This window comes from Marmota monax, unplaced genomic scaffold (assembly GCF_021218885.2).
Source record: "Marmota monax isolate L192 unplaced genomic scaffold, Marmota_monax_Labrador192_F-V1.1 WCK01_AAM20220418_F8-fsc00135, whole genome shotgun sequence".
In the NCBI taxonomy this organism is placed as follows: Eukaryota; Metazoa; Chordata; class Mammalia; order Rodentia; family Sciuridae; genus Marmota; species Marmota monax.
The window spans coordinates 4,892,643-4,912,702 of NW_026694339.1; the positions used below are offsets into that span (position 1 = coordinate 4,892,643).

At 35.1% G+C, this 20,060-nt stretch overlaps 1 protein-coding gene across 1 annotated transcript; it reads left to right on the forward strand.

Moving 5' to 3' along the window:
- The first annotated feature begins 2,841 nt into the window (after window positions 1-2,841).
- On the forward strand, window positions 2,842-13,045 carry Lin7c (lin-7 homolog C, crumbs cell polarity complex component). The gene is made up of 5 exons (XM_046467543.2): window positions 2,842-2,909; window positions 5,969-6,087; window positions 6,350-6,421; window positions 8,445-8,654; window positions 9,366-13,045. Exons 1-5 carry the CDS (start codon window positions 2,873-2,875, stop codon window positions 9,519-9,521), a joined length of 594 nt encoding a protein of 197 aa, XP_046323499.1. The 5' UTR covers window positions 2,842-2,872; the 3' UTR covers window positions 9,522-13,045.
- The last annotated feature ends 7,015 nt before the right edge of the window (window positions 13,046-20,060 follow it).

Below are 20,060 nucleotides of genomic sequence, written 5' to 3' on the forward strand. Positions count from 1 at the left end.
TAGATGGATGGATAAATTTGGTGGTTCTGGGGATCAAACCCAGGTCATTGTATATACTAGATAAGTGCTTTACCACTATGCTATACCTACAGCCCTAAAACATTTTTATTATACCTTCACTTTTCATTGACAATTTGGTTTTATGGGTTTATTTGTGTCTCTCCCCCTCAAAAAAAGATACATTGAAATCAATCCCTGTACCTCAGAGGGTGAACATATTTGGAAATGGGGCCATTGATGTAACTAATGATGTAATTAATTAAGATTAAGTCATACTGGAGTAGGTCATATCCTTATAAGATGTCCACGGGGAATGTCAAGGGACAGTGAAAGCAAATATTGAAATAATGTAGCTTCAAGTCAGGGATCATCAAAGATTGCCAGGAATCTACTAGAAAGCTAGGAAAAGACAAAAAAAAAAAAAGGATTCTTTTACAGCTTTAGAGTATACTACCTTGATTTCTGACTTCTTGCTACTAGAAATTTGAGACAATAAATATCTCTTGTTTTAAGCCAACCAATTTGTCATACTTTATTATGGCTGTCCTAGAAAGCTAATACAGTTGAATATAGAATTAAAGATTGGGAATTATTTTTCCTAAAAATCTAATAGCTGTGTCCTAGCTTCCAGTGCTGCTAATGAGAAATACATGCTATTTGGGTTCCCAATCCTTAGAATGTGACTTTTTATTATTTCTACTTATCCCTGGTATTATGAAATGTAATGATGATTATGTGTTAATTACCAGAGACATGGAAAAGACTATACAAAAGGTGCAAAGTAAACAATCCATAATCCCAATTCATGAAAATAGTTCCTGTTCCTGACAAGAGTAGAAAATCCACATAATTTACATGGATCATGGGGTTAAAAACTTAGAAGGATACTGCCTTAGTAATGAGGTTCAATTAGCCCTCCACTAAAGGCGGAATTTGTACCACCTAGCAAAAATTAAGTGTCAAAAGGACAAAACTGTTTTCAAATAAGTAAGTTTTATAATGCCTGACATCCTATTAAAAAAATTATCAGGTATGTAAGAAGCAAAAAATTGTAAGCCATAATACACAGAAAACTCAATTAACATAAGACAATGACAGAAACAGCATAGATGATAGAATTAGTAGAAAAAGACACCAAGGTTATCATTATAATTTTATAGAAGAAGCTATAGGAAAGATTTGGCATGTTAAATAAAAAGACATGGAAGACACACACACACACACATACACATCAAATGACTAGAGAGAAAACCATAATGTCTGAGATGAAAAGTGAAACACGTGGGATTAAAGGAATGTATGATATTAAAAAAGCAAATTAGTCAACACAAAGACATGGGAATTGTCCGCGAGGAGACAGAGAAAACTTGAAAAAAACAAAATTAACACAGCGAAAATTAACTTTTGAGACAATGTCACATGGTTAAGTATACATGTACCTGACTCCACCCAAGGAGAGCAGAAAGACTAGGAAGGAAAAATATTTGAAGAAATAAGGGTAATGTTTGCATATTTCTTGTTCCACACAGTATTTCTAACAAAGCACCTGGTGGGCATTGGGCATTTAATAAATACTTCTTGAACACATTTGTGGCAGAAAAAAAATGATAAAATGAATAAAAAATAAGTACATGGGTGTTATTGCAGGGTGTTAGAATCAATAGGGTGTTAGGAGTTGAAATAATATAGAAAAAGGGAAGACTTAGCAGAAGCGACACATCTTGAGCAGGAACCTGGAAAATGAGTTCAGTTGAATGTGTATGATATTTGGAGAGTAGGCGATGAAAATGAGCATTCCTACAAGAACACAGAGAAAGACTTGGAAACTAGGATAAACATGGTTTTGAGTATACCATCTTGACTGGAGTCGTGGTTAGCCTTAGGAATAATTAGAAATGAGGGTAGCTGGAGGAGTTAGGGTCAGAGTACATAAGACTTGAGAAATAGGGAATAGAGAAACCAAAGTTTCTGGTGGTGACATTAAATGGATTAGAACAAAGTGTTGAAGTTGAATGTCAAGAGCAGGCCAGAAGCAACCAGATTATCAAAATGACATGGTTATGAAGTTTTTAAAACTTAAATGTGAAAGAATCTAACAACATCAACACAAACTAAGGGCTTGGATAGGTTAGTAGAATCCAAATATGGGGCAAAAAAGCAATTTTTCTTGGCTCATGAAAATTTCAAAAGTGGCCCTAAATAGTATTATTATATGATATTTCTTTTATATTTACATAAGATTCTGAATTAGTTTCTTAAGACTGTTACTGTATAGCACACTAAAGCCTTTCTTCCTATCTCACCCAGTTATGGCCCATTTTCTTTGTACTTGCAGATATGAGGGTAAGATTCAAGCTTTAGCTTTTTAAAATTAAAAATTCAAGTAAGGCTTCCAGAACCAAGAATTCATAATGTCATGTACACACTTAACTGTCACCTAATCTTGGCATTCAGGAATTTTAAAAGACCTTGGAGATAGCACCTCTTGTCTCACAGATGGAGAAACTGAGGCCAAAAAAGGGTAAGTGAGCAGTCCAGAATCATGGAAGTAGAATCCACACAGTGTGACTCATCTACAAACGGCTCCAAGCGGTGGGAAAGGCGCGAAGCCAGGGCAGGGAGCAGGAGGCAGGGGAAAAGGTTCTTTTCAATCCGGGAGGCCTGGGAATCCGAGATTCTGGCGTCAGCAAGAACAACTGTCTCAACCCCACACTAGGAAACGCTACCCCGTAAAGTACTTCGCGGAGTGAGCATTTGTCCTTTCTGATCTCGCGATACCGGTCGATCCTCGCCCTTCCGGCTCTCGCTAGGCTCCGCCTACCGCAGCTTCTCTGTCGTCATTTCCTGTCGTTCTGTATTGCTAAGGGAGAAGATGGCGGCGCTGGGAGAACCTGTACGCCTGGAGAGGGGTGAGTGCGGCCGATGCCCGGACCGAGGCGGGTGGAAGGGATAAGGAAGTGCGGTGTCACTGGAGGGAAGGAGCGGCTGCCCAGGCTCAGACTCGGAACCTGCCTGCCCCTTGCGTGGCGTCCGCCGACGTCGCTGTCATCCGCACGGTGGAGAGCGCTTACGATTTTTTGACTGTTAGCTAGACCCCCTCTGTGTTCACACGCACTGTCCCGGGGCATAGCTCAGTTAATTACAATCTGCTCACGTTTGCGGACATACGCCGCACACGCACCCTCTGGGTGGGCATAGCAGATGCGGCGTTCAGGGATCTGTAAACCAGAACAACATATGTCACACACCCTGTTCGGGTCGTCTAACTCGTTGTACATACACTTGCACAAACCTAATGGGCTTGCCTTCACCCACATATCGCACAATACCCGGACACACGGCACATTTCCACAAGAACTCGCCCTCCCTTCTCCGTTACTTTTACCACAGCCTCCCTTGCATTCGTAATCCTAGCTTTGGTACCCCTCCCAGGCACGAGAGTGCTTTTCAAAACAATCTTACTGACTTGATCTTGGAAAGGTTGTTATGTAACTTATGTGAAGTAGTGGTAGATTGTAAAACACTTGGCAGGTGCGATCATTTTTTTTTTTTTACACACCCTACAATTGCAAACCGTGATTAGTTGATTGCTTCTTGAAGCAAACTGTTAACAAAGATAAAAACCTAATTTGCTGTGTAGTTACAGACCAGGGAATCCGTGAAAATACAGATATTAAGATTTTGAACGCTCCATTGTCTTCCCCAAATCCTTTATTTCAGACAATTCAAACATGCTTTTGACACATAAGCATTTGAAGGTTTTTTTGCTTTTGTTCTGTTTTGTTACCATTCTGGGGATTGAACCCAGAGATACTTTACCAGTGAGCTATTCCCAGCCCTCCTTATTTTTTATTGAGATAAGGTCTCAGCTCAGGCTGGCCTTGAAATTGAGATCCTCCTGCCTCAGCTTCCCTAGTAGTCAGGACTGTATCACAGGTGTGTATCACTTGCCTGACTTAAAAATTATCAGTCAAGAAGTACCACAAAAAAATTTTGGCACTGTTGGTAAACAGCATAAAATGTAGATTAAAGTTATTTTGCACATGTTATCATTTGAAATTACAGTCTCAATATTCTTTAAGAAAAAGATACATTTTTAGAATTGTATTTAGAAAAGCCTCTTTCCTTATCCCTTCCCACAAACAAATGTGCACATAAGATTGTTAGTTTGCTCCTTATGGTGTTCCTCATTTGGAAGTCTTTTTTATAAATAAGGTTGTTTCTCTACAGCCCACCAGGCCATTTATTGAAGCATAATTTTATAACAGAAGAGTAGTTTCTCTGAGTAGACTTTGTAAGATAGGCTTAAGACAAAGGTGACATCTTCCTCCTGAGCACAGTGGCGATGTGCTTTGGAGAAAGGAACAAATCTGTTGGTGCTAACAAGAGTAGGTGTTTTTTTTTTTTTTTTTTAAAGCTAGTTAGTTGTAGAATTCTAACATGTTGGAAGTCTTGTATTTTTAAATGCAGTACAAAATGTGGAACTTCATCCCCTAGAATTTAGTTTTGGTAGTTGTCTTTGCTTTTTGTTGTTGAATTTTTTTTTTTAAGTTCTTCAGTAGAATCTTCAGCACCTTGGTAGGGATGAATTATAAGTGGTTCTATTCAGCAGCATAGGAAAGTTAAATTATCTCAGAACTCTGTTAACAAATAACTCCCAGTAATCCTACAGTACAATATCAGTATATGTAATCAAGATCCTGAGTGCCAGTTGGGCACAGTAGTGTATGTCTATAATCTCAGCTACTGCAGAGACTGAGGCAGGAGGATCCTAAGTTCAAAGCCGGCTTTGGCAACTTAGTGAGACCCTTTCTCAAAATACAACAAAAAGGGTTGGGGGTGTAGTTTATTGGTAGAGTGTTTGCCTCAAATGTATAAGGCTCTGTGTTCAATCCCTGGTAATGGCAATGGGAGGCAGTGGGGAGATAGTGCCTTCTAAATCATCAAAACTTAATTCACAAAGGTACAAAAACAGGTAAGAAAAAAATCAAACAGACATTGTCATTCATTGTTGAACATGACTTTGAATCTTGTAGAGTTTCTTAATTAATAAAACACATCCCCACACTTCTCAATGACAATTGACTAACATGCTTAATGGATTTGTATAAATGTATGCAACCCCTTAATATTTCTTAAGACTGATGCCAGTGTAACATAATATTTATGTTTGCTAAGCCTCTTTAAAGATTTGATTTGGTCATCAAACGCCTTTTATGAAGAAGGTGTATTATTTCTATTTTACATTGAAAGGCACTGAGACACAAGGAGGTTAAGTAATTTGTTCAAGGTCTTACAACTAATATGAAGAACAGAATTACACAGCTAGTTTTTATTTTTTATTTTTAAAACTACATATTCGATTGAAATTGTCTGAATTAAAACATTGTGTTAACAATCCTAAGTTGAAAACAAATCAGTTAATTTTATTCAGGTTTACTGTTAATTTAAATGTGTCCCAGCCACTAACTCCATCTGTTATTAAATAGTTCATATCTATGCATATATCGTGTTTATCTTTAGGAAATGAACAATGATTTCACTAGCACGTGGTCTGCTATTCAGTGCTTTGGTTACTAATATGATAATTAAGTAAATTTTTATTGACTAAATAGTTCCCAATATTACTACTGGCTTTTCTGAAGCAGTGCAGTTAACATGTCTGTCACATCTGAGCCCCAGTCCTTTCCTGTGACATTTAGTAGTTTATATTTAGTTTGCCTGTCTCTCAATTATTTTTTAAACTATATTTCTGCAACATGAGAAATTTTTAAATCTGTAAAATTTAATGTGTACATGAATAATCTCCTCTTTCTCATACAAAAACACAGATGCTTTGTTTTACCCCCTCTATTTTCTGCATACTGTTAGTCCTTGGGGAATTAATTCTAATTCCTACAATGTTACATAGGCATTTCAAGAATCCTTAGAGAAAGTTATCTATCAGTATGTGTTTGTTTAACTCTAGATATTTGTAGAGCAATTGAATTGTTGGAAAAACTACAAAGGAGTGGAGAGGTACCACCACAGAAACTTCAGGCTTTACAAAGAGTCCTTCAAAGTGAGTTCTGCAATGCTGTAAGAGAGGTGAGTAAATATGATTAAAATGTACTAAAAAGTTTAGTTATCTAGCTAAGATAATACTATGAAATTTAGACTTAGAAAGTCTTAAGAAAATAAGATTTAGAAAAACATTTGAGCCTGTCTTTTAATTTTTGGAATTTCTAATAGAAAAATAATTTACAAGGAAACATAATTTTGCCTGAAATTTTAATACATTTAACTTCACAGAGAAATCAAACATGATATATTCCAAGATTTAAAATATAACAACTTTTATGTTTTACAGGTATATGAACATGTCTATGAAACTGTGGATATCAGTAGCAGTCCTGAAGTGAGAGCTAATGCAACTGCAAAGGTAAATTTGTTTATTTACCAAAAGTGAGAATTCTTCATAAATTAGAGGTTGAAAATATACAATTATTAGGTTCATAATAAGCTTATTTTAGAAGCTAGCATAATATCTTTCAAATTATACCAAGCTTCCCAAGTGCTAAGAATAGAACATTTTTATTACTATGTGTAGTTTAGATAAGGCATCGAAAATGCTATCACATACAGTAATTATATACATATGAAATACCTAATTGTGTTATATACAATATATTTACATGTAAAATAGCATCAATTTTATAATTGAGGATGAATTTCTCATTGATGAGGAAGTATCAAGATTAGATTATTTGTGTCAAACCACAGCGCAAATAGTAAATGGTAGAATAGGGTTATTTGATTTGTCCATTACCCTAGCTCTGCAAATATGGTATAATGTCAGTAGTAGGCTACCTCTTCAGGACTGAAGATGGAGTTTGTGTGCTTTTCCATATCAGATTTTTCCTCATATTCATTGTGTATTACTTGGTTAGATATGTTAATTGGAGTAGTAGATGACATACTAGACTTAATCATTGCAGATTATTTTTGATTGAGTTCCTGGTTTCCAAAAGGTGAGATTGGATTCTCTATTGAATACAAATACTTAAACTTGTGGATATGGTTTATCAGAGTAGAAAATAGAAATTTAGTTTTTATACCTGAGTTGTATAACATTCACAGCTTATTTAGTTTTTGAGCCTTAGTTCTGTTAGGTAGGAAATGAGAGCTTTTTTTGCATCTTCAAATAAGTCTTGATTTTCTTCTTACTCCTTGCACTTTTGTTCATGTACCCTGATCCATCATGAAAAATGGAACCAGATTCCTTGATTAACTTTAAAAACATAATGAAACAGGAAAATCTTAATTTTGTGTTAGAATTCAAAGAAGATATGGCTCTATTAAATCTTCTGTGGGGTTTTTTGCTTGTAATTAGATAGTTTGTTAGAGCAACAAAAAATATTCATGTTGGCTATACGTGTGCCTACTTTTCTTAATATAAAGACAATTCTTGATGTATTATTTATTTTGTGTATGGTACAAAGAGTATACAAAGAATATAGCAGCCAAAATGACTGTATATAAGGACAACTCTGTGTGGGTTGTTATAGGTATGGTGTATTTTACACAAATGTCAGGCTATCTGGCCTTAAAGCTCCAGACTGTTAGTTTATTAGGGTAGAATATTCCTCTTTAATACACGGAATGTTATGTGCCCAGCAAGCCTGCTTGTCAAGCCCTGCACACATGGAACTACACAAAAGTTTTAGACAGTGGATGAGAGTGTGCTAAAAAATTCTGTTTCATACATAGTCCTGGAGTATGTATTCTTTTCAGTTACCATTTCTGTTTTTGGGGTTGGGAGTATCAGGGATTAAACTCAGGGGCATTCAACCACTGAGCCACATCCCCAGCCCTTTTTTGTATTTTATTTAGAGCCTTGCTGTTGCTGAGGCTGGCTTCGAACTCACAATCCTCGTGTCTCAGTCTCCCCTTACCATTTCTTAAAAACCTCTGCTTAGCTTCTCAGAATAACCAATGAATTTGTGAATACTCATACATCAAAAATGTGCCTCACAATGCAGAATGAATTCTTTAAAAATCATGTTACATGCATTCATAAATATACCACAAGAATTTCATCTTTATGTATAAATAAAAAGAACCAGTCAAATATAAATGAATGGACTAGCCAAAGGAAGTCAAGGAGATTGGGGAGGGGTGGGGAAGGGGGGCTTATGAACTGAATTTGAATTTCATGCAGCATGAGTTCATCAAGATGAATCCAGATACTATTTATAACTGTAAAGCTCTGATTAAGTGTGTGTGTGTGTGTGTGTGTGTGTTTACGCATGCCTCAAAAGTAGTTTGATAGGTCAGGGATATATCTCAGTGTAGAGTACATGTTTATTAATGTGTATGAGTCCCTGGGTTTAATCCCCAGCAATGCCAAAAAATAAAACAAACAAAGTATTTTTTTATTTTAAATATGTAAAATTTTCTTTCAGGCTACTGTCGCTGCTTTTGCTGCCAGTGAAGGACATTCTCATCCTCGAGTTGTTGAGCTACCCAAAACAGAAGAGGGTCTTGGGTTCAATATTATGGGAGGCAAAGAACAAAACTCTCCAATCTATATATCTAGAATAATTCCAGGTGGAATAGCTGATAGGCATGGGGGCCTCAAACGAGGAGATCAACTTCTTTCTGTTAATGGAGTGGTAAGGATGAATTTTATTTATATTTGCAGTAATGTGCTGTGACCACTTGGGGGTGCCTGTAGATTGTAGAAATAGCAGATGCCAGTGCAAGGGATTAATAAACTTTGTAGTTTAGGAATGCCTTGCTAGGCAGTACTGTTTAGGACAGTAGTTGTTTTTTGTTTGTTTCTTTCTTTTTAAATGCAGCTCTGGGGATTGAACTGGCTTTGCTCATACTGGTCAAGTGCTTTATCATTGAGCTCTGTCCCCAGCCCAGTGATCTTTTTAAGGCACTAGAAAAGTGTTTGCATCTCTTCAATGTAAATTAACAGTGCTTAGTGGGATTTTTATTACATAATTAAACTCTTCAGTAGTTAAAACAGTATACTAAATTAGAAATGTACCGTCATTTTTACTTTTATAGAATGGCAGTTGGTTGATTAAATTCTGACATACTGCAGTAATAAGACATGTATATTGAAATGCTAATTACTTGGAACTTAAAAAATGATTTCAAGACTGTAAGCAGAATTGATGTATCACTGGATTTCACACGGATAAAACAAGATTAGCATTGAAAGGATGCAGTATCTCTATAGCTATACCACCCTGAATGTGCCGAATCTTGTGTGAATTGATGCAATGAAGACTCTCTTTACTTAATTTTAAATCTTTATAGTTGTCGTTACTCTCAAAACCTAAGTATTAATTGTGTGTGTGCATTTTTTCCAGAGCGTTGAAGGAGAACATCACGAAAAAGCTGTAGAACTGCTGAAAGCAGCCCAAGGAAAGGTTAAATTGGTAGTACGGTATACACCCAAAGTCTTAGAAGAAATGGAGTCACGCTTTGAAAAAATGAGATCTGCAAAACGCAGGCAACAGACCTAATACATTTAAAATTTTATATTCAATTTTGCTTTTTAGCTAGAGAAGTTTTACTTGTGACCTACTGATGGCCACAATGCCAATGATTGTAAAAAAAAAAAAAAATACAAACTTCCCTTGAAATCCTCCTTGCCATTTTATAAATGCCTATTTTAACATCATTTATGGTTCTAAAGATGCATACACTTTTTTCTGACAAGAAAAAGTAAAAGGTGTTGAGGGCAATTCTGTCCTGCTGTTTTTACAGACCTTTTTCAAATGCAGATTTTGTCATAAAGTTGTTATAGATTTTTAAAAATGCTTTTTTAATATTAAAATGTACTTTTACATTCTTAATCTTTTTTTAAGAAGAATGTTTTCTTCATCTGGCTACTTATTTAAAATTAACAGTTCTCCAACTTTTTTTTTTTTTTTTTTTGCTTACTATATTTTCTTTTAACCTCTGAAATTTCTTTACAGATTTCCAAGAAATTAAGTATGGCAGTCTCACCTACAGCACTTCATTACCCTGTCGTTGTTAACATCATTGCTGCATTTTGTACTTTGAACATACACAAAATATATGTAATCAATGGTAGATAATAACACAGCATATTGGAAGTTTTTTACTTTTATTTGAACATGTATAATGGGTATTCGTTTATACTGATTTATAAAAGTGAGTTTTAAACACTGAAACAATCATTGCCTAAAATATGTATTTCATAATATTTAAGCAGTGAGGCAAGAGGATGTAATTTGACTATTAGCATTAATGATTATATCCCTTTCTAATTGTAGTCAACAATATATCAAAAAGTATAAATGCAAAACAGGTTCAGATCTCATCTTGCAAATTTTTTTAAGGCTATTGATTTTTATTTAAGTACATTTCTCATGGTTTGGTCTTTCCATGCCTAGAGATGAGCCAGTTAGTTTGTGGTGGGAAATAACAGAAAGAAAGAAGAAAAATTTAACCTCACTAGTCTTGAGTTACACATCTTACTAGGTCATTTTAAAGAATCAATGTTAAATAGGAAAAGGAGGATATGTTTAAGATCTGTAAAAACTATGAGGTGATTTGATAAGAATCTGTAGATTGTCACATTGAGTAGGAACTCATTTATATTAAAACGGTTGGTTTAGGGATGCAATCTTTGTTTACGATTCAAATATAATGGGAATTTTGAAAGTTACTTTGTCATTTGTCCACTGGATGTCACTCTTTTACTAAACGGCAGCTATTAGTATATGACTGTGACTGAGTTCTTCATAAAAGCTGAAATTAAAGAGTTAATTTTCAGTCACAATTCATAGGAACATTTGTACTTTTTTAAAAATTGTGAATGACATGCTAAAAGAAGATAGATTTAAAAAAATAAGAATTTGGCATAATTATCAATCCTGTATTTTAAAAAGTGGGCATTGTAACATTCCTTCAGGAAGAATAGAAATTTGTATACCTTTTTCTGCATGTTTGTGAGCACTGTGAGTCTTAAAAGATTATTCCAGTTTTCAGTGATTTCTCAGAATATAAGTCAAACAGCATTGTTATTTATCATTTAGGTATTGAACACTGGATTGCATGGTTGAATGTGTCTGTAGTCCACTACAAAACATGCTTGTTATTGATAGGATCATGTTGTTAAATTGTATATTTTCAAAATTAATTGGTGTGTTTTTAAAATGTTGGGACCAAAGTAGTATAGAAGAATTATGGACTTAATTTAATTGTAAAATTATTAGAGGTATTTGTTGTAGAGCTTTATATATTAAAGAGAAGTATTGGTGCATATAAAAACATTAATGTTATTGTTATGCTTGTATTCTTGCATTACAGGGTAAATAAACCCTGAAGAAATCTTATTTTAATATAGCTACAGCTATAGTAGCTTGTAGGATATATCAACATTTCCTTATAAATTATAGCTTCCTGGTTCAATGTCTCAGCTGTATCCGAACTTTAAGCCAAGTTAAATCTTTTTTGGTGTTGAATCTCAGTAAATTAAGTAAGCTGGGTTTTTTTTTTTTTTTTCTTTCGAAGTAATCCACAATCTGTCTTTGTGTGGGTTGGCACCTATTTATAATTCTTAAAATAAAGATAGCTTAACGAGCCAAATACAGTAGTTTTGCTTGGTACTGTTGAGCATGAGTAGCAGTAGTTTGTTTTCATTAATGCAATTTTCATAGTATATCTCAGAATTTTAAATCTTATCATAGAACGGTTCAGTCAATAGCAAAGATACACAAAGGTGGTCTAGTATGATGAGGAAATGAAGGAATTTTCATCTTGTAAATGGATGGTTTGTGAATAAAGCTAGGCATAAAGTAAATATATAATCGGTGCTTGATTTGTAAATTACAAATGTTAACCCCCCCTCCATTTTTTTCTTTAATTTTCTTATTACTTCAAAATGAGTTGACTCAGTGTTTCTCAACCTTAGTTGCATATTAGAAAGCCCTGCAGAGCTCAAAAATTATTAACACTTGGGTCCCCTCCCATACAACTAAATCAGGGTCACTTATCTTTTAAAAAAAAACATACCAGATGGTTCTAAGGGACATCCAGGGTTGAGAACCGCTAATTCTGTTTGCAAGTATCAGTATTATTTATTTAGGCATAAAACGTACTTGGCATTTCTTATTTGGAAAGTAATAGTAGTCTACCTTTTTTCTTTTATTAAAAAACTAGTAGTTTAAATATAAACTTTTAATGTTCATCTTTCTGCCCCTTTTGCTTTAAAACTTACAAAGATAGTGTTTATTCTTTGAAAAAGCAGCTTAAAAATTACAGATGAGAAATGTTGTCATTGATAATTACATGCTGCTTAATACGGTCACTTTATCTTTTACTGTAATGCTAGATTATAGTGGCCTAGTTCTTTAAAAGTTTGATGATTCAGATATGTAGGGAGTTATTTTGTTTTGTTGTCATTTTCCTCCTCTTCTAAATTTTTAGTTTATATTTTAGTTTTTCTTGTCAAGTATTTAAATAGTTTGGCTCAAATAGTTTGTTTACAATTAAAATGGATATTATAGCATTTAGTAGAAGAAATAGTTTGGCTTATCTGGAAAGAATGTCAGCATGACTTGGTATAGACTTAATACATGTTGTGAATATTTTATAATGTGGAATGATCATTGAAATATTAAGGACTCTAGTAATTGTATTTCCTGAATAAATGTATGTTTATGAATTTTTTTTAACTTACAGTTTGTTGTTTCCTCTGCCAGCAGTCTGGTTTTATAGTTTTTATTGTCCAAAATTCATTACTGTTGTTTCTTTAAAGGTTATTATAGTAATAGTTAAATAATGGAGAAAAACAATTCACTTGCTTTCTCATTGCTTTTCAAGAACTTTAAAACTAATTTGTATCTGGACATGGTTTTTAAAAATACTGGCAAATGATATGATATGCTTCTACTTTTTTAGTTCAAGATAATATTTCTCCAAAATGGATGTAAAATAATAATTTTTCAGCAGATGACTTCATTTATCAATTTAATTCTGATTCTAAAGCTTATTTAAAATAAATTTGTATGTGTTATGTCCTTGTTCTTTGGAGTTGAAAAAAATGATACAATTAGAAATAGATGTGTTTCTGAACTCTGTTATCAAATAATTTTGCATAAGGTAAAAATACAGTTCATGGTGATTGCCTAAATGAAACTTCAAGTTTCTATATTTTGCTTTGTCTTTCATAAAATGTAACTAAAGGAAAATTTCTGTTTTTTCAAGAGAGGCAGTGTGGTGTGTGATTGACAGCACAGATTGTGGGCACCAGCTTCGATGATTTTAATCCCAGTTCTGACATTACTGTGAATGTTAGATAAGTTACTAAGTTCTTCATTCCTTAGTTCCCTCATCTGTCATCTATAATAAGTGTGCCTATAGGTGTTATGCCATTATTGCCATTATCTGTAAAGCCGTTAGAAAGATGCATGGCAAAATACGTACTCTTTGTATTTGCTTTTATCTTCTCCCCCATGTAAAATAGCTTTAGGACCTTATTAGCAAAAAGGAAATAATCATAGTCCAGTAATTAAAATTAGCAAGTTCGTATTTTGAAGTCCAGAAAATGGGATCTTTAAGCTATGCTTAAAAATTTTAGGAAGAATACCATAAAGAAATTACACATTTCTGTCCAAAGAAGCTCATGGAATTCTAACGTTAGTGCAGTTTTTGAGAAGTGGAAGATGTGGACCACACTCAGACTGAAAATCGTTGGAAGATAGGTGCAGGTAAGGGATTTGTTAAATAGAAAAGCAGTTTGTAAGAAGATGATCTAGATGGAAATAGTTAACTGCTGGTGTCATGTGTTATAAGGCATAATTCATCATCATGATATATATATATATTTTGGCAGTGGGTGGGATTGGATTTAGGGCCTCATGTATGCTAAGCAGGTGCCCTACAACTGAGCTACACCCCCAGCCCCCTGAACTTCTAAAAAGCATGGATGGACAGGGGTGATGCTGGAGGTGTAGTTCAGTGGCATATTATTTGCCTAGCATTGCATATGGCTAGGTGTAGGTTCCATCCCCAGCACTGCAAAAAACAAAAAGACATAAAAATACATGATAATGTACCAGGCAACCAGGGTTTAATAAAAGAAAAAAAACATTTGTTAGGCCTTCTTTCTTCAAAATTTCAGTAAGCCAGATAGTTCCCTAAATCTTTAAATTATTTTGTCATGTTCAGTATTGTTGATTGCTGTGATTTTAATACAATGAAGTGACCCAGGTTTTTTATACATTTATTTCTTCAGTGGCAAATAATCTTCAATTGATGGAATTTTTAAGCTTTATATACAAAGCAAGAGGTAAAACTCATACAGAACCCATTTGTCAGTTTTCTTCCTTGGATTTTACATTTTAAGAAAGGGACAAACCTAGAGTAATGGTATATGCCTCTAGTCCCAGCTACTTGGAGGCTGAGGCAGAAGGATTGCTTGATCCCAGTTTTGAGACTCTCTTGAACAACGTAGCAGGATACGTACATCTCAATAAACAAATAAGAACAATAAAAAAACAGCTGTGCCACATCAGTAACAAAGTATGTGTAAGACCTAATTTTTATCCAGTACAGAAGTGTATTTTGGACACCCATTAAGGAAGATATTGTCCTTCAAAAATTTTTGTAAGGGAAGGAAGTAGAAAATTTTGAATTGAATTTGTTAAAGTCTCTAAAACTGTTCTAACCAATTAGATTTTTTAAAAATGGCATTGGAAGCACATAAGTTCTAAGTATGTGTTAGGGTTTTTTTGTTTTGTTTTAAGTAATTCATCAGAGGGCAAAAAAATTCTATACCCAAGTGAAAAATTTTATTTTTTAAATTCTTTTGTAGTTGTACATGATGAGTGTATTTTGACATAAAACATCTATAACTTCCCATTCTTGTGGTTGTACATTATATGAAGTTATACTGGTCATGTAATCATATATGAATATAGAAAAGTTATGTCTGATTCATTATCCTACCTTTCCCATCCTTACCCCATGTCCCTTCCCTTCATTCCCCTTTATCTAATCCAATGAACTTCTGTTCTCCCCCCCTCCCCCCCATTATGTGTTAGCATGTGCATATCAGAACATTCTGCCTTAGTTTTTGGAGGACTGGCTTATTTCACTTAGCATGATAGTCTCCATTTCTATTCACTTACTGGCAGATGCCATAGTTTCATTATTCATTGCTGAGTAATATTCTATTGTGTAAACACCACATTTTTCTTTATTCATTCATCTATTTCTGGTATCTCTTCTTTGACAGTCTTGAGCCCTGAATTTAGATGCTACCTAACCGGTAACTGTTTTAAGGTGTTACAGATGAACGGTCTCCAAAGCATAAAAAGAGAGATTGGAATCCTAATCCCCAGTACCTCATATTATGACCTTATTTGGGGATAGGCTATTTCAAAGGTAATCAAGTTAAAATGAGTTCATTAAATTCATTCTTTATGGCTGAGTAGGACTCCATTGTGTACATACATCACATCCATTCATCTGTTGAAGGGCACCTAGATTGGTTCCATAGCTTAGCTATTTTGAATTGAGTTGCTATAGAAATTGATGTGATTGTCAGTGTGGTATGCCGATTTTAAATCCTTTGTATATATACTAAGGAGTGGGATGACTGGGTCAAATGGTGGTTCTATCCCTAGGTTTTTTGGGTTTTTTTTTTTTTTTTTTTTGATGAGTCTTCATACTTCAAAGCAGTTGCAGCAATTTGCAGTCCTACCAGCAATATATTAATGTATCTCTTTCCTGACATTCTTGCCAACATTCATTGTTACTTGAATCATTTGACAGTAAATGGACAGATCTGGAGATTATCATGCTAAGTTAAATAAGCCAGTTCCCAAAAGTCAAATGTTTTCTCTGATATGTAGAAGCTAACCTACAATAAGGGGAAAAAAGGGATAGAAGTGCAGCAACTTAGGAATGAAGGGAAGGGAGGCAGGGATAGGAAGGAAAAAACAGATGAATCTGATATAATTTTTCTATATATAGAAAAATGATATATGAAAATATCAGTGAATCCCACCATCATGTACCTTCACAAGAATGGGGTCCTAACTAGAATAAATTATATTCCATGCTTCTATAATTATATCAAAATAGATTCTATTGTCATGTATAACTAAAAAGAGCCAACAATTTTTTTAAAAAAGAGCAAAAGGAAAGATTGCTACATTTGTTTAAGAGGGGCACGAATTTGTTAGAGCGGACCCTAATCCAATATGGCTGGTGTCCTTACTAAATAAAGAGAATTTGGACACAGGGATAACATAGGGAGACCATGAAGAATTCTTAGAGATGTTTCTCTACATGTCAAGGGATGCTAAAGCTTGCCAACAAATCACCAGGAAAAAGGGAAGTGATGTGTAGCAGATGCCCCTCGCATCTCTCAGACCTATTGCTGATTTCTAGATCTTGGACTTCTAGCTTCTGGAACTGTGAGACAATAGCTTTCTTTTAGATACCTAATTTGTAGTGTTTTGTTAATGCATCTCTAAAAAAATGAACATGTGATAATCCACCTTTTGGTGGCACCACTATCAAAAATGGGTACTGGAATAAAATGTGGTTCCTTCCATGTTCAATAAAAAGGTTCCCATGGAATTAGTCTTGACTAAGGAAGGATGAGATTCCTGATCTTTGAGAGTAAGGAGGATGCTACACACCTGTGCAGCTGTGAGCTTGTTCCTCCTGGGACTTGTCTGGGACTCCTGAGCTTGTCCCACCTAGTCTCAGCCCCACACAATGTAGCTTTTTCCTCACTTTATGTTAGCTATTAATAGCTCTCATCTCAACTCTAGGCTCTGGCAATGTCTCCTTAAACACTGAGGAGAGGAATTTCTGCAGCAGCTGTGGCCCCAGTTGGACTGGTGATGAGACTGTTTTTGGCCAGAAGTATTAAACCCAGTAAAGTTTTGTGCAGGCTTCTTATGATCCATGTACTTTATGCAAAGCATTAATTCAACCAGAACTGATTACATTGCTCACTCCTTAAAACTTCCTTGTACTTAGGATAAAATCAAAATACCTTGCCATGACCTAAAAGGTTCTGCATAATCCATTTCCTACTTCCTCTAAGTTCTCATTTCATTGCCCCATTTGTTATACTCCACACCAGTTCCCCTTACTGGAAAACTTTCCCTCTGGTTCTTCGACTCTCACTGCTCGCTCGGTTGTCAGTAGAAGTCACAACTTCCATTAAACCTTCTGTCCACTTCCTCTAAATTTGAGTTCCTCATCATTTTGTTAATATGGTTAAGATATTTTTTAACATTTTAATTTCATTTTCTCCATTAGAATTTAAGTTCTGCAACAGCAAGAAGGATCATAGCTATATGTCCATCACTTGGACATATAGTGCCTGAAACATAGTATGATGATTCGTTATAGCTTGTTGAATTGGCTTACTTTCTATAAGTTTATGGTTAGATCAAGAACTTACATTGGAAACAAAAACATTCATGCATATGATACAGATTTGTCAGCTGATTCTGATATTAAAATAAATGGCCTAGCCAAGAACCTAAATACAAAGGATAATACCTTTGTCAATCTTATCACCTCATTCCATTAAAATGTCATGTACAATTTATGGAGAACAACAATGAAGGTTATTTTAGTCTTTTATAATAAACTCCAAATCTTAGTTGCATATATATATATATATATATATATTATTTTGTGGTGCTGGCAGTCAAACTCAGGGCCTCACATATGCTAGGCAAGTGTTGTACCCCAAACGTACATCCCCAGCCCAATAGCTGAAATTTGTGCACTCACTAATATCTGGTTTTAAAACCGTTTTAATAATTATTTAAGGATGTCAGAAGGAACTAACTGAAGAGACAACAATATAGAAAGTTGGAAGAAGAAATTTACCAGCAATGGTTTCATTCACATTAGCTTTTCATTGCTGTAACAAAATACCTGAGGAAAAGGATGAAAGATTTATTTGGCTCATGATAGAGGTTTCAGTCCATAATAGAGGTTTCAGTCCATGGTTTGCTCCATTTCTTTGTACAGAACAACATTGTGGAAGGATGTGACAGAGGAAAGCTGTTTACCTCATGGCAACTGGGCAACAAAGAAAGAGAAAAGAGCTAGGGACAGGATATTCCCAAAGGCATGCTCCAAGGACTCACTCCATTCAAACGGATTCCACCTTGTACAGTTTCCACTACCTCCTAATAATAGTCCTTCAGCTATGAACCCATCAAGGGATTAATACACTGATGAGGTCAGAGCCCTCATGAAAACCAAAAGTCCCATCTCTGAATACTGAAGCACTAGGAATCAAGCCTTCAATACGTGAGCCTTTGGGGGTATATTCCAGAGCCAAACCATAACAATACATTTCAATAAAATGAGCTTTATATTTGAGTCTCAGTGGGTAGAACTATAAAAATCATTGTTTACTCATTCAGTGTGCATCTACTCAACAACTATCATGTACTGGACAGTGTGCTTAGGATTCAGCAGTAAAGAAGACAGCTGAGAAGGGGCTTATGTTATAGTGGGAGAGACAGACGAATGAGAAAACAAGTAATGTAAATTTATCTGGTGATGAGCATCATAAATCCAGCAGGATGGGAGGGCTAAAGAGCAATAAGAAAAATGACTCAATAGTAAATCTCAAGATTCACAACCTGTGATTCCATGCTGGGCTGTGACTGGGGTGGTTCAGGGACAGGGCTCAATAGGTCTGAGCAGCTAGCTCAAGAGTTTTTATCAGAACTCTTAACAGCACCAATGGCACTCCTATAATGCTTGAAATCATTAAGTACTAACACTATTTTTTAAAGCACCTGTCATGTTCTGATGATGCTCCCCACTCCAGTGAGAATAAAATCCTAAATTTCTCAAAATCTAAATATGATCCTCTGAACCCTGCAAAACCCAGCTTCTGCCTCCTGCTCTACTGTTCTTTAGTCTCCAAGATGACAAGACCTTTATACTTGCTGATCCCTCTGCCTGAAATCTCCTTCAATTTCTGCTTGTATGTATTTATTTGCTTGTATACATATTTTTGCAGCTCCCCCACCTCTCAAGACTATAAACTTGAAGGGCAGGCTGGACCCTTATTCATTCTTTCATTCATTCATTCTCACCAGAACTGAAAACCATGCCTGGCACATAGCAGAAAATATTTATTGAGACAACAAACAATTTGAAAGAATGCAGTCATGCTATTTTACTGAGGACAGGAAAAAGCTCTGAGGAGATGACTTTTTAATAAAGACTGGAATGGTGTGATTTGAAACTACTGAGTCTAATGTCTGGGGAATAAGGGTTTTTGACAGGTACTAAAACAGGCTTCCTCAAAATTAGCCAGACTGACCCATCCAGCACAGGCTTCTCAACCAGGATTGAAGTCTGACCACTCCCAACGTGTATCTTGCTCACTTGCCAGACAGATAAGGCCCTGCCTCCTCTTCCCAGATTTACCAAAGGATCCTCATTCTGTCTTCCAAGAATGGAAGCAGTTAGGATCGACCACTGAGGTGGAAGTGAAACCTATCAAGTATGGTATTCCAGCAGTCAAGTAAAAACATGAGCATAAAATTTTGTGAGTAGAATAACTGAAAACAAAATTCACATTTTTAAATCAATTTGGTTGCAAATACTGGCAAAATAGCTTTAAAGCCCCAAGTGTGTGATTATTTATAATATTAATACTTTAATTTGAAGTAAGGAAAAAGAAATCGATAGTGTGTGTGCATACACACAGAATTTTCCCTACTACTTTGTGTAAATGAAAAACAGATTTATTACACCGCCTGCGGATAATCGTTCTCAGTTTACTTTTGCCACAAGGTGGCGCCAAAGTGCTATGGTTTCTATTTTAGAATTTTCTGGCAGTTCTTGCTAGCTAAAGACCCGGTCTAAGCTTAGAAATACACTTGATCTTTTCTTTTGAATTCAAAATTAAAATTGAAATGCAATTTACAAAATTAAAATCTTGTTAAATGTGGAGAAGCAACTCTTTCCAGACCTCCATCCTAGTCTGTTGGCTCTGCCAGTCTTCCTCAGCTCATTCTTCATTT

Bases quoted from the DNA above. Each gene is read 5' to 3' on its own strand.
- Lin7c (XM_046467543.2), top strand. From the start codon at position 2,873: ATGGCGGCGCTGGGAGAACCTGTACGCCTGGAGAGGG. The intron at 6,088-6,349 runs GTGAGTAAATAT...TATGTTTTACAG, and splicing joins TCTGCAATGCTGTAAGAGAG to GTATATGAACATGTCTATGA. The intron at 6,422-8,444 runs GTAAATTTGTTT...ATTTTCTTTCAG, and splicing joins GAGCTAATGCAACTGCAAAG to GCTACTGTCGCTGCTTTTGC.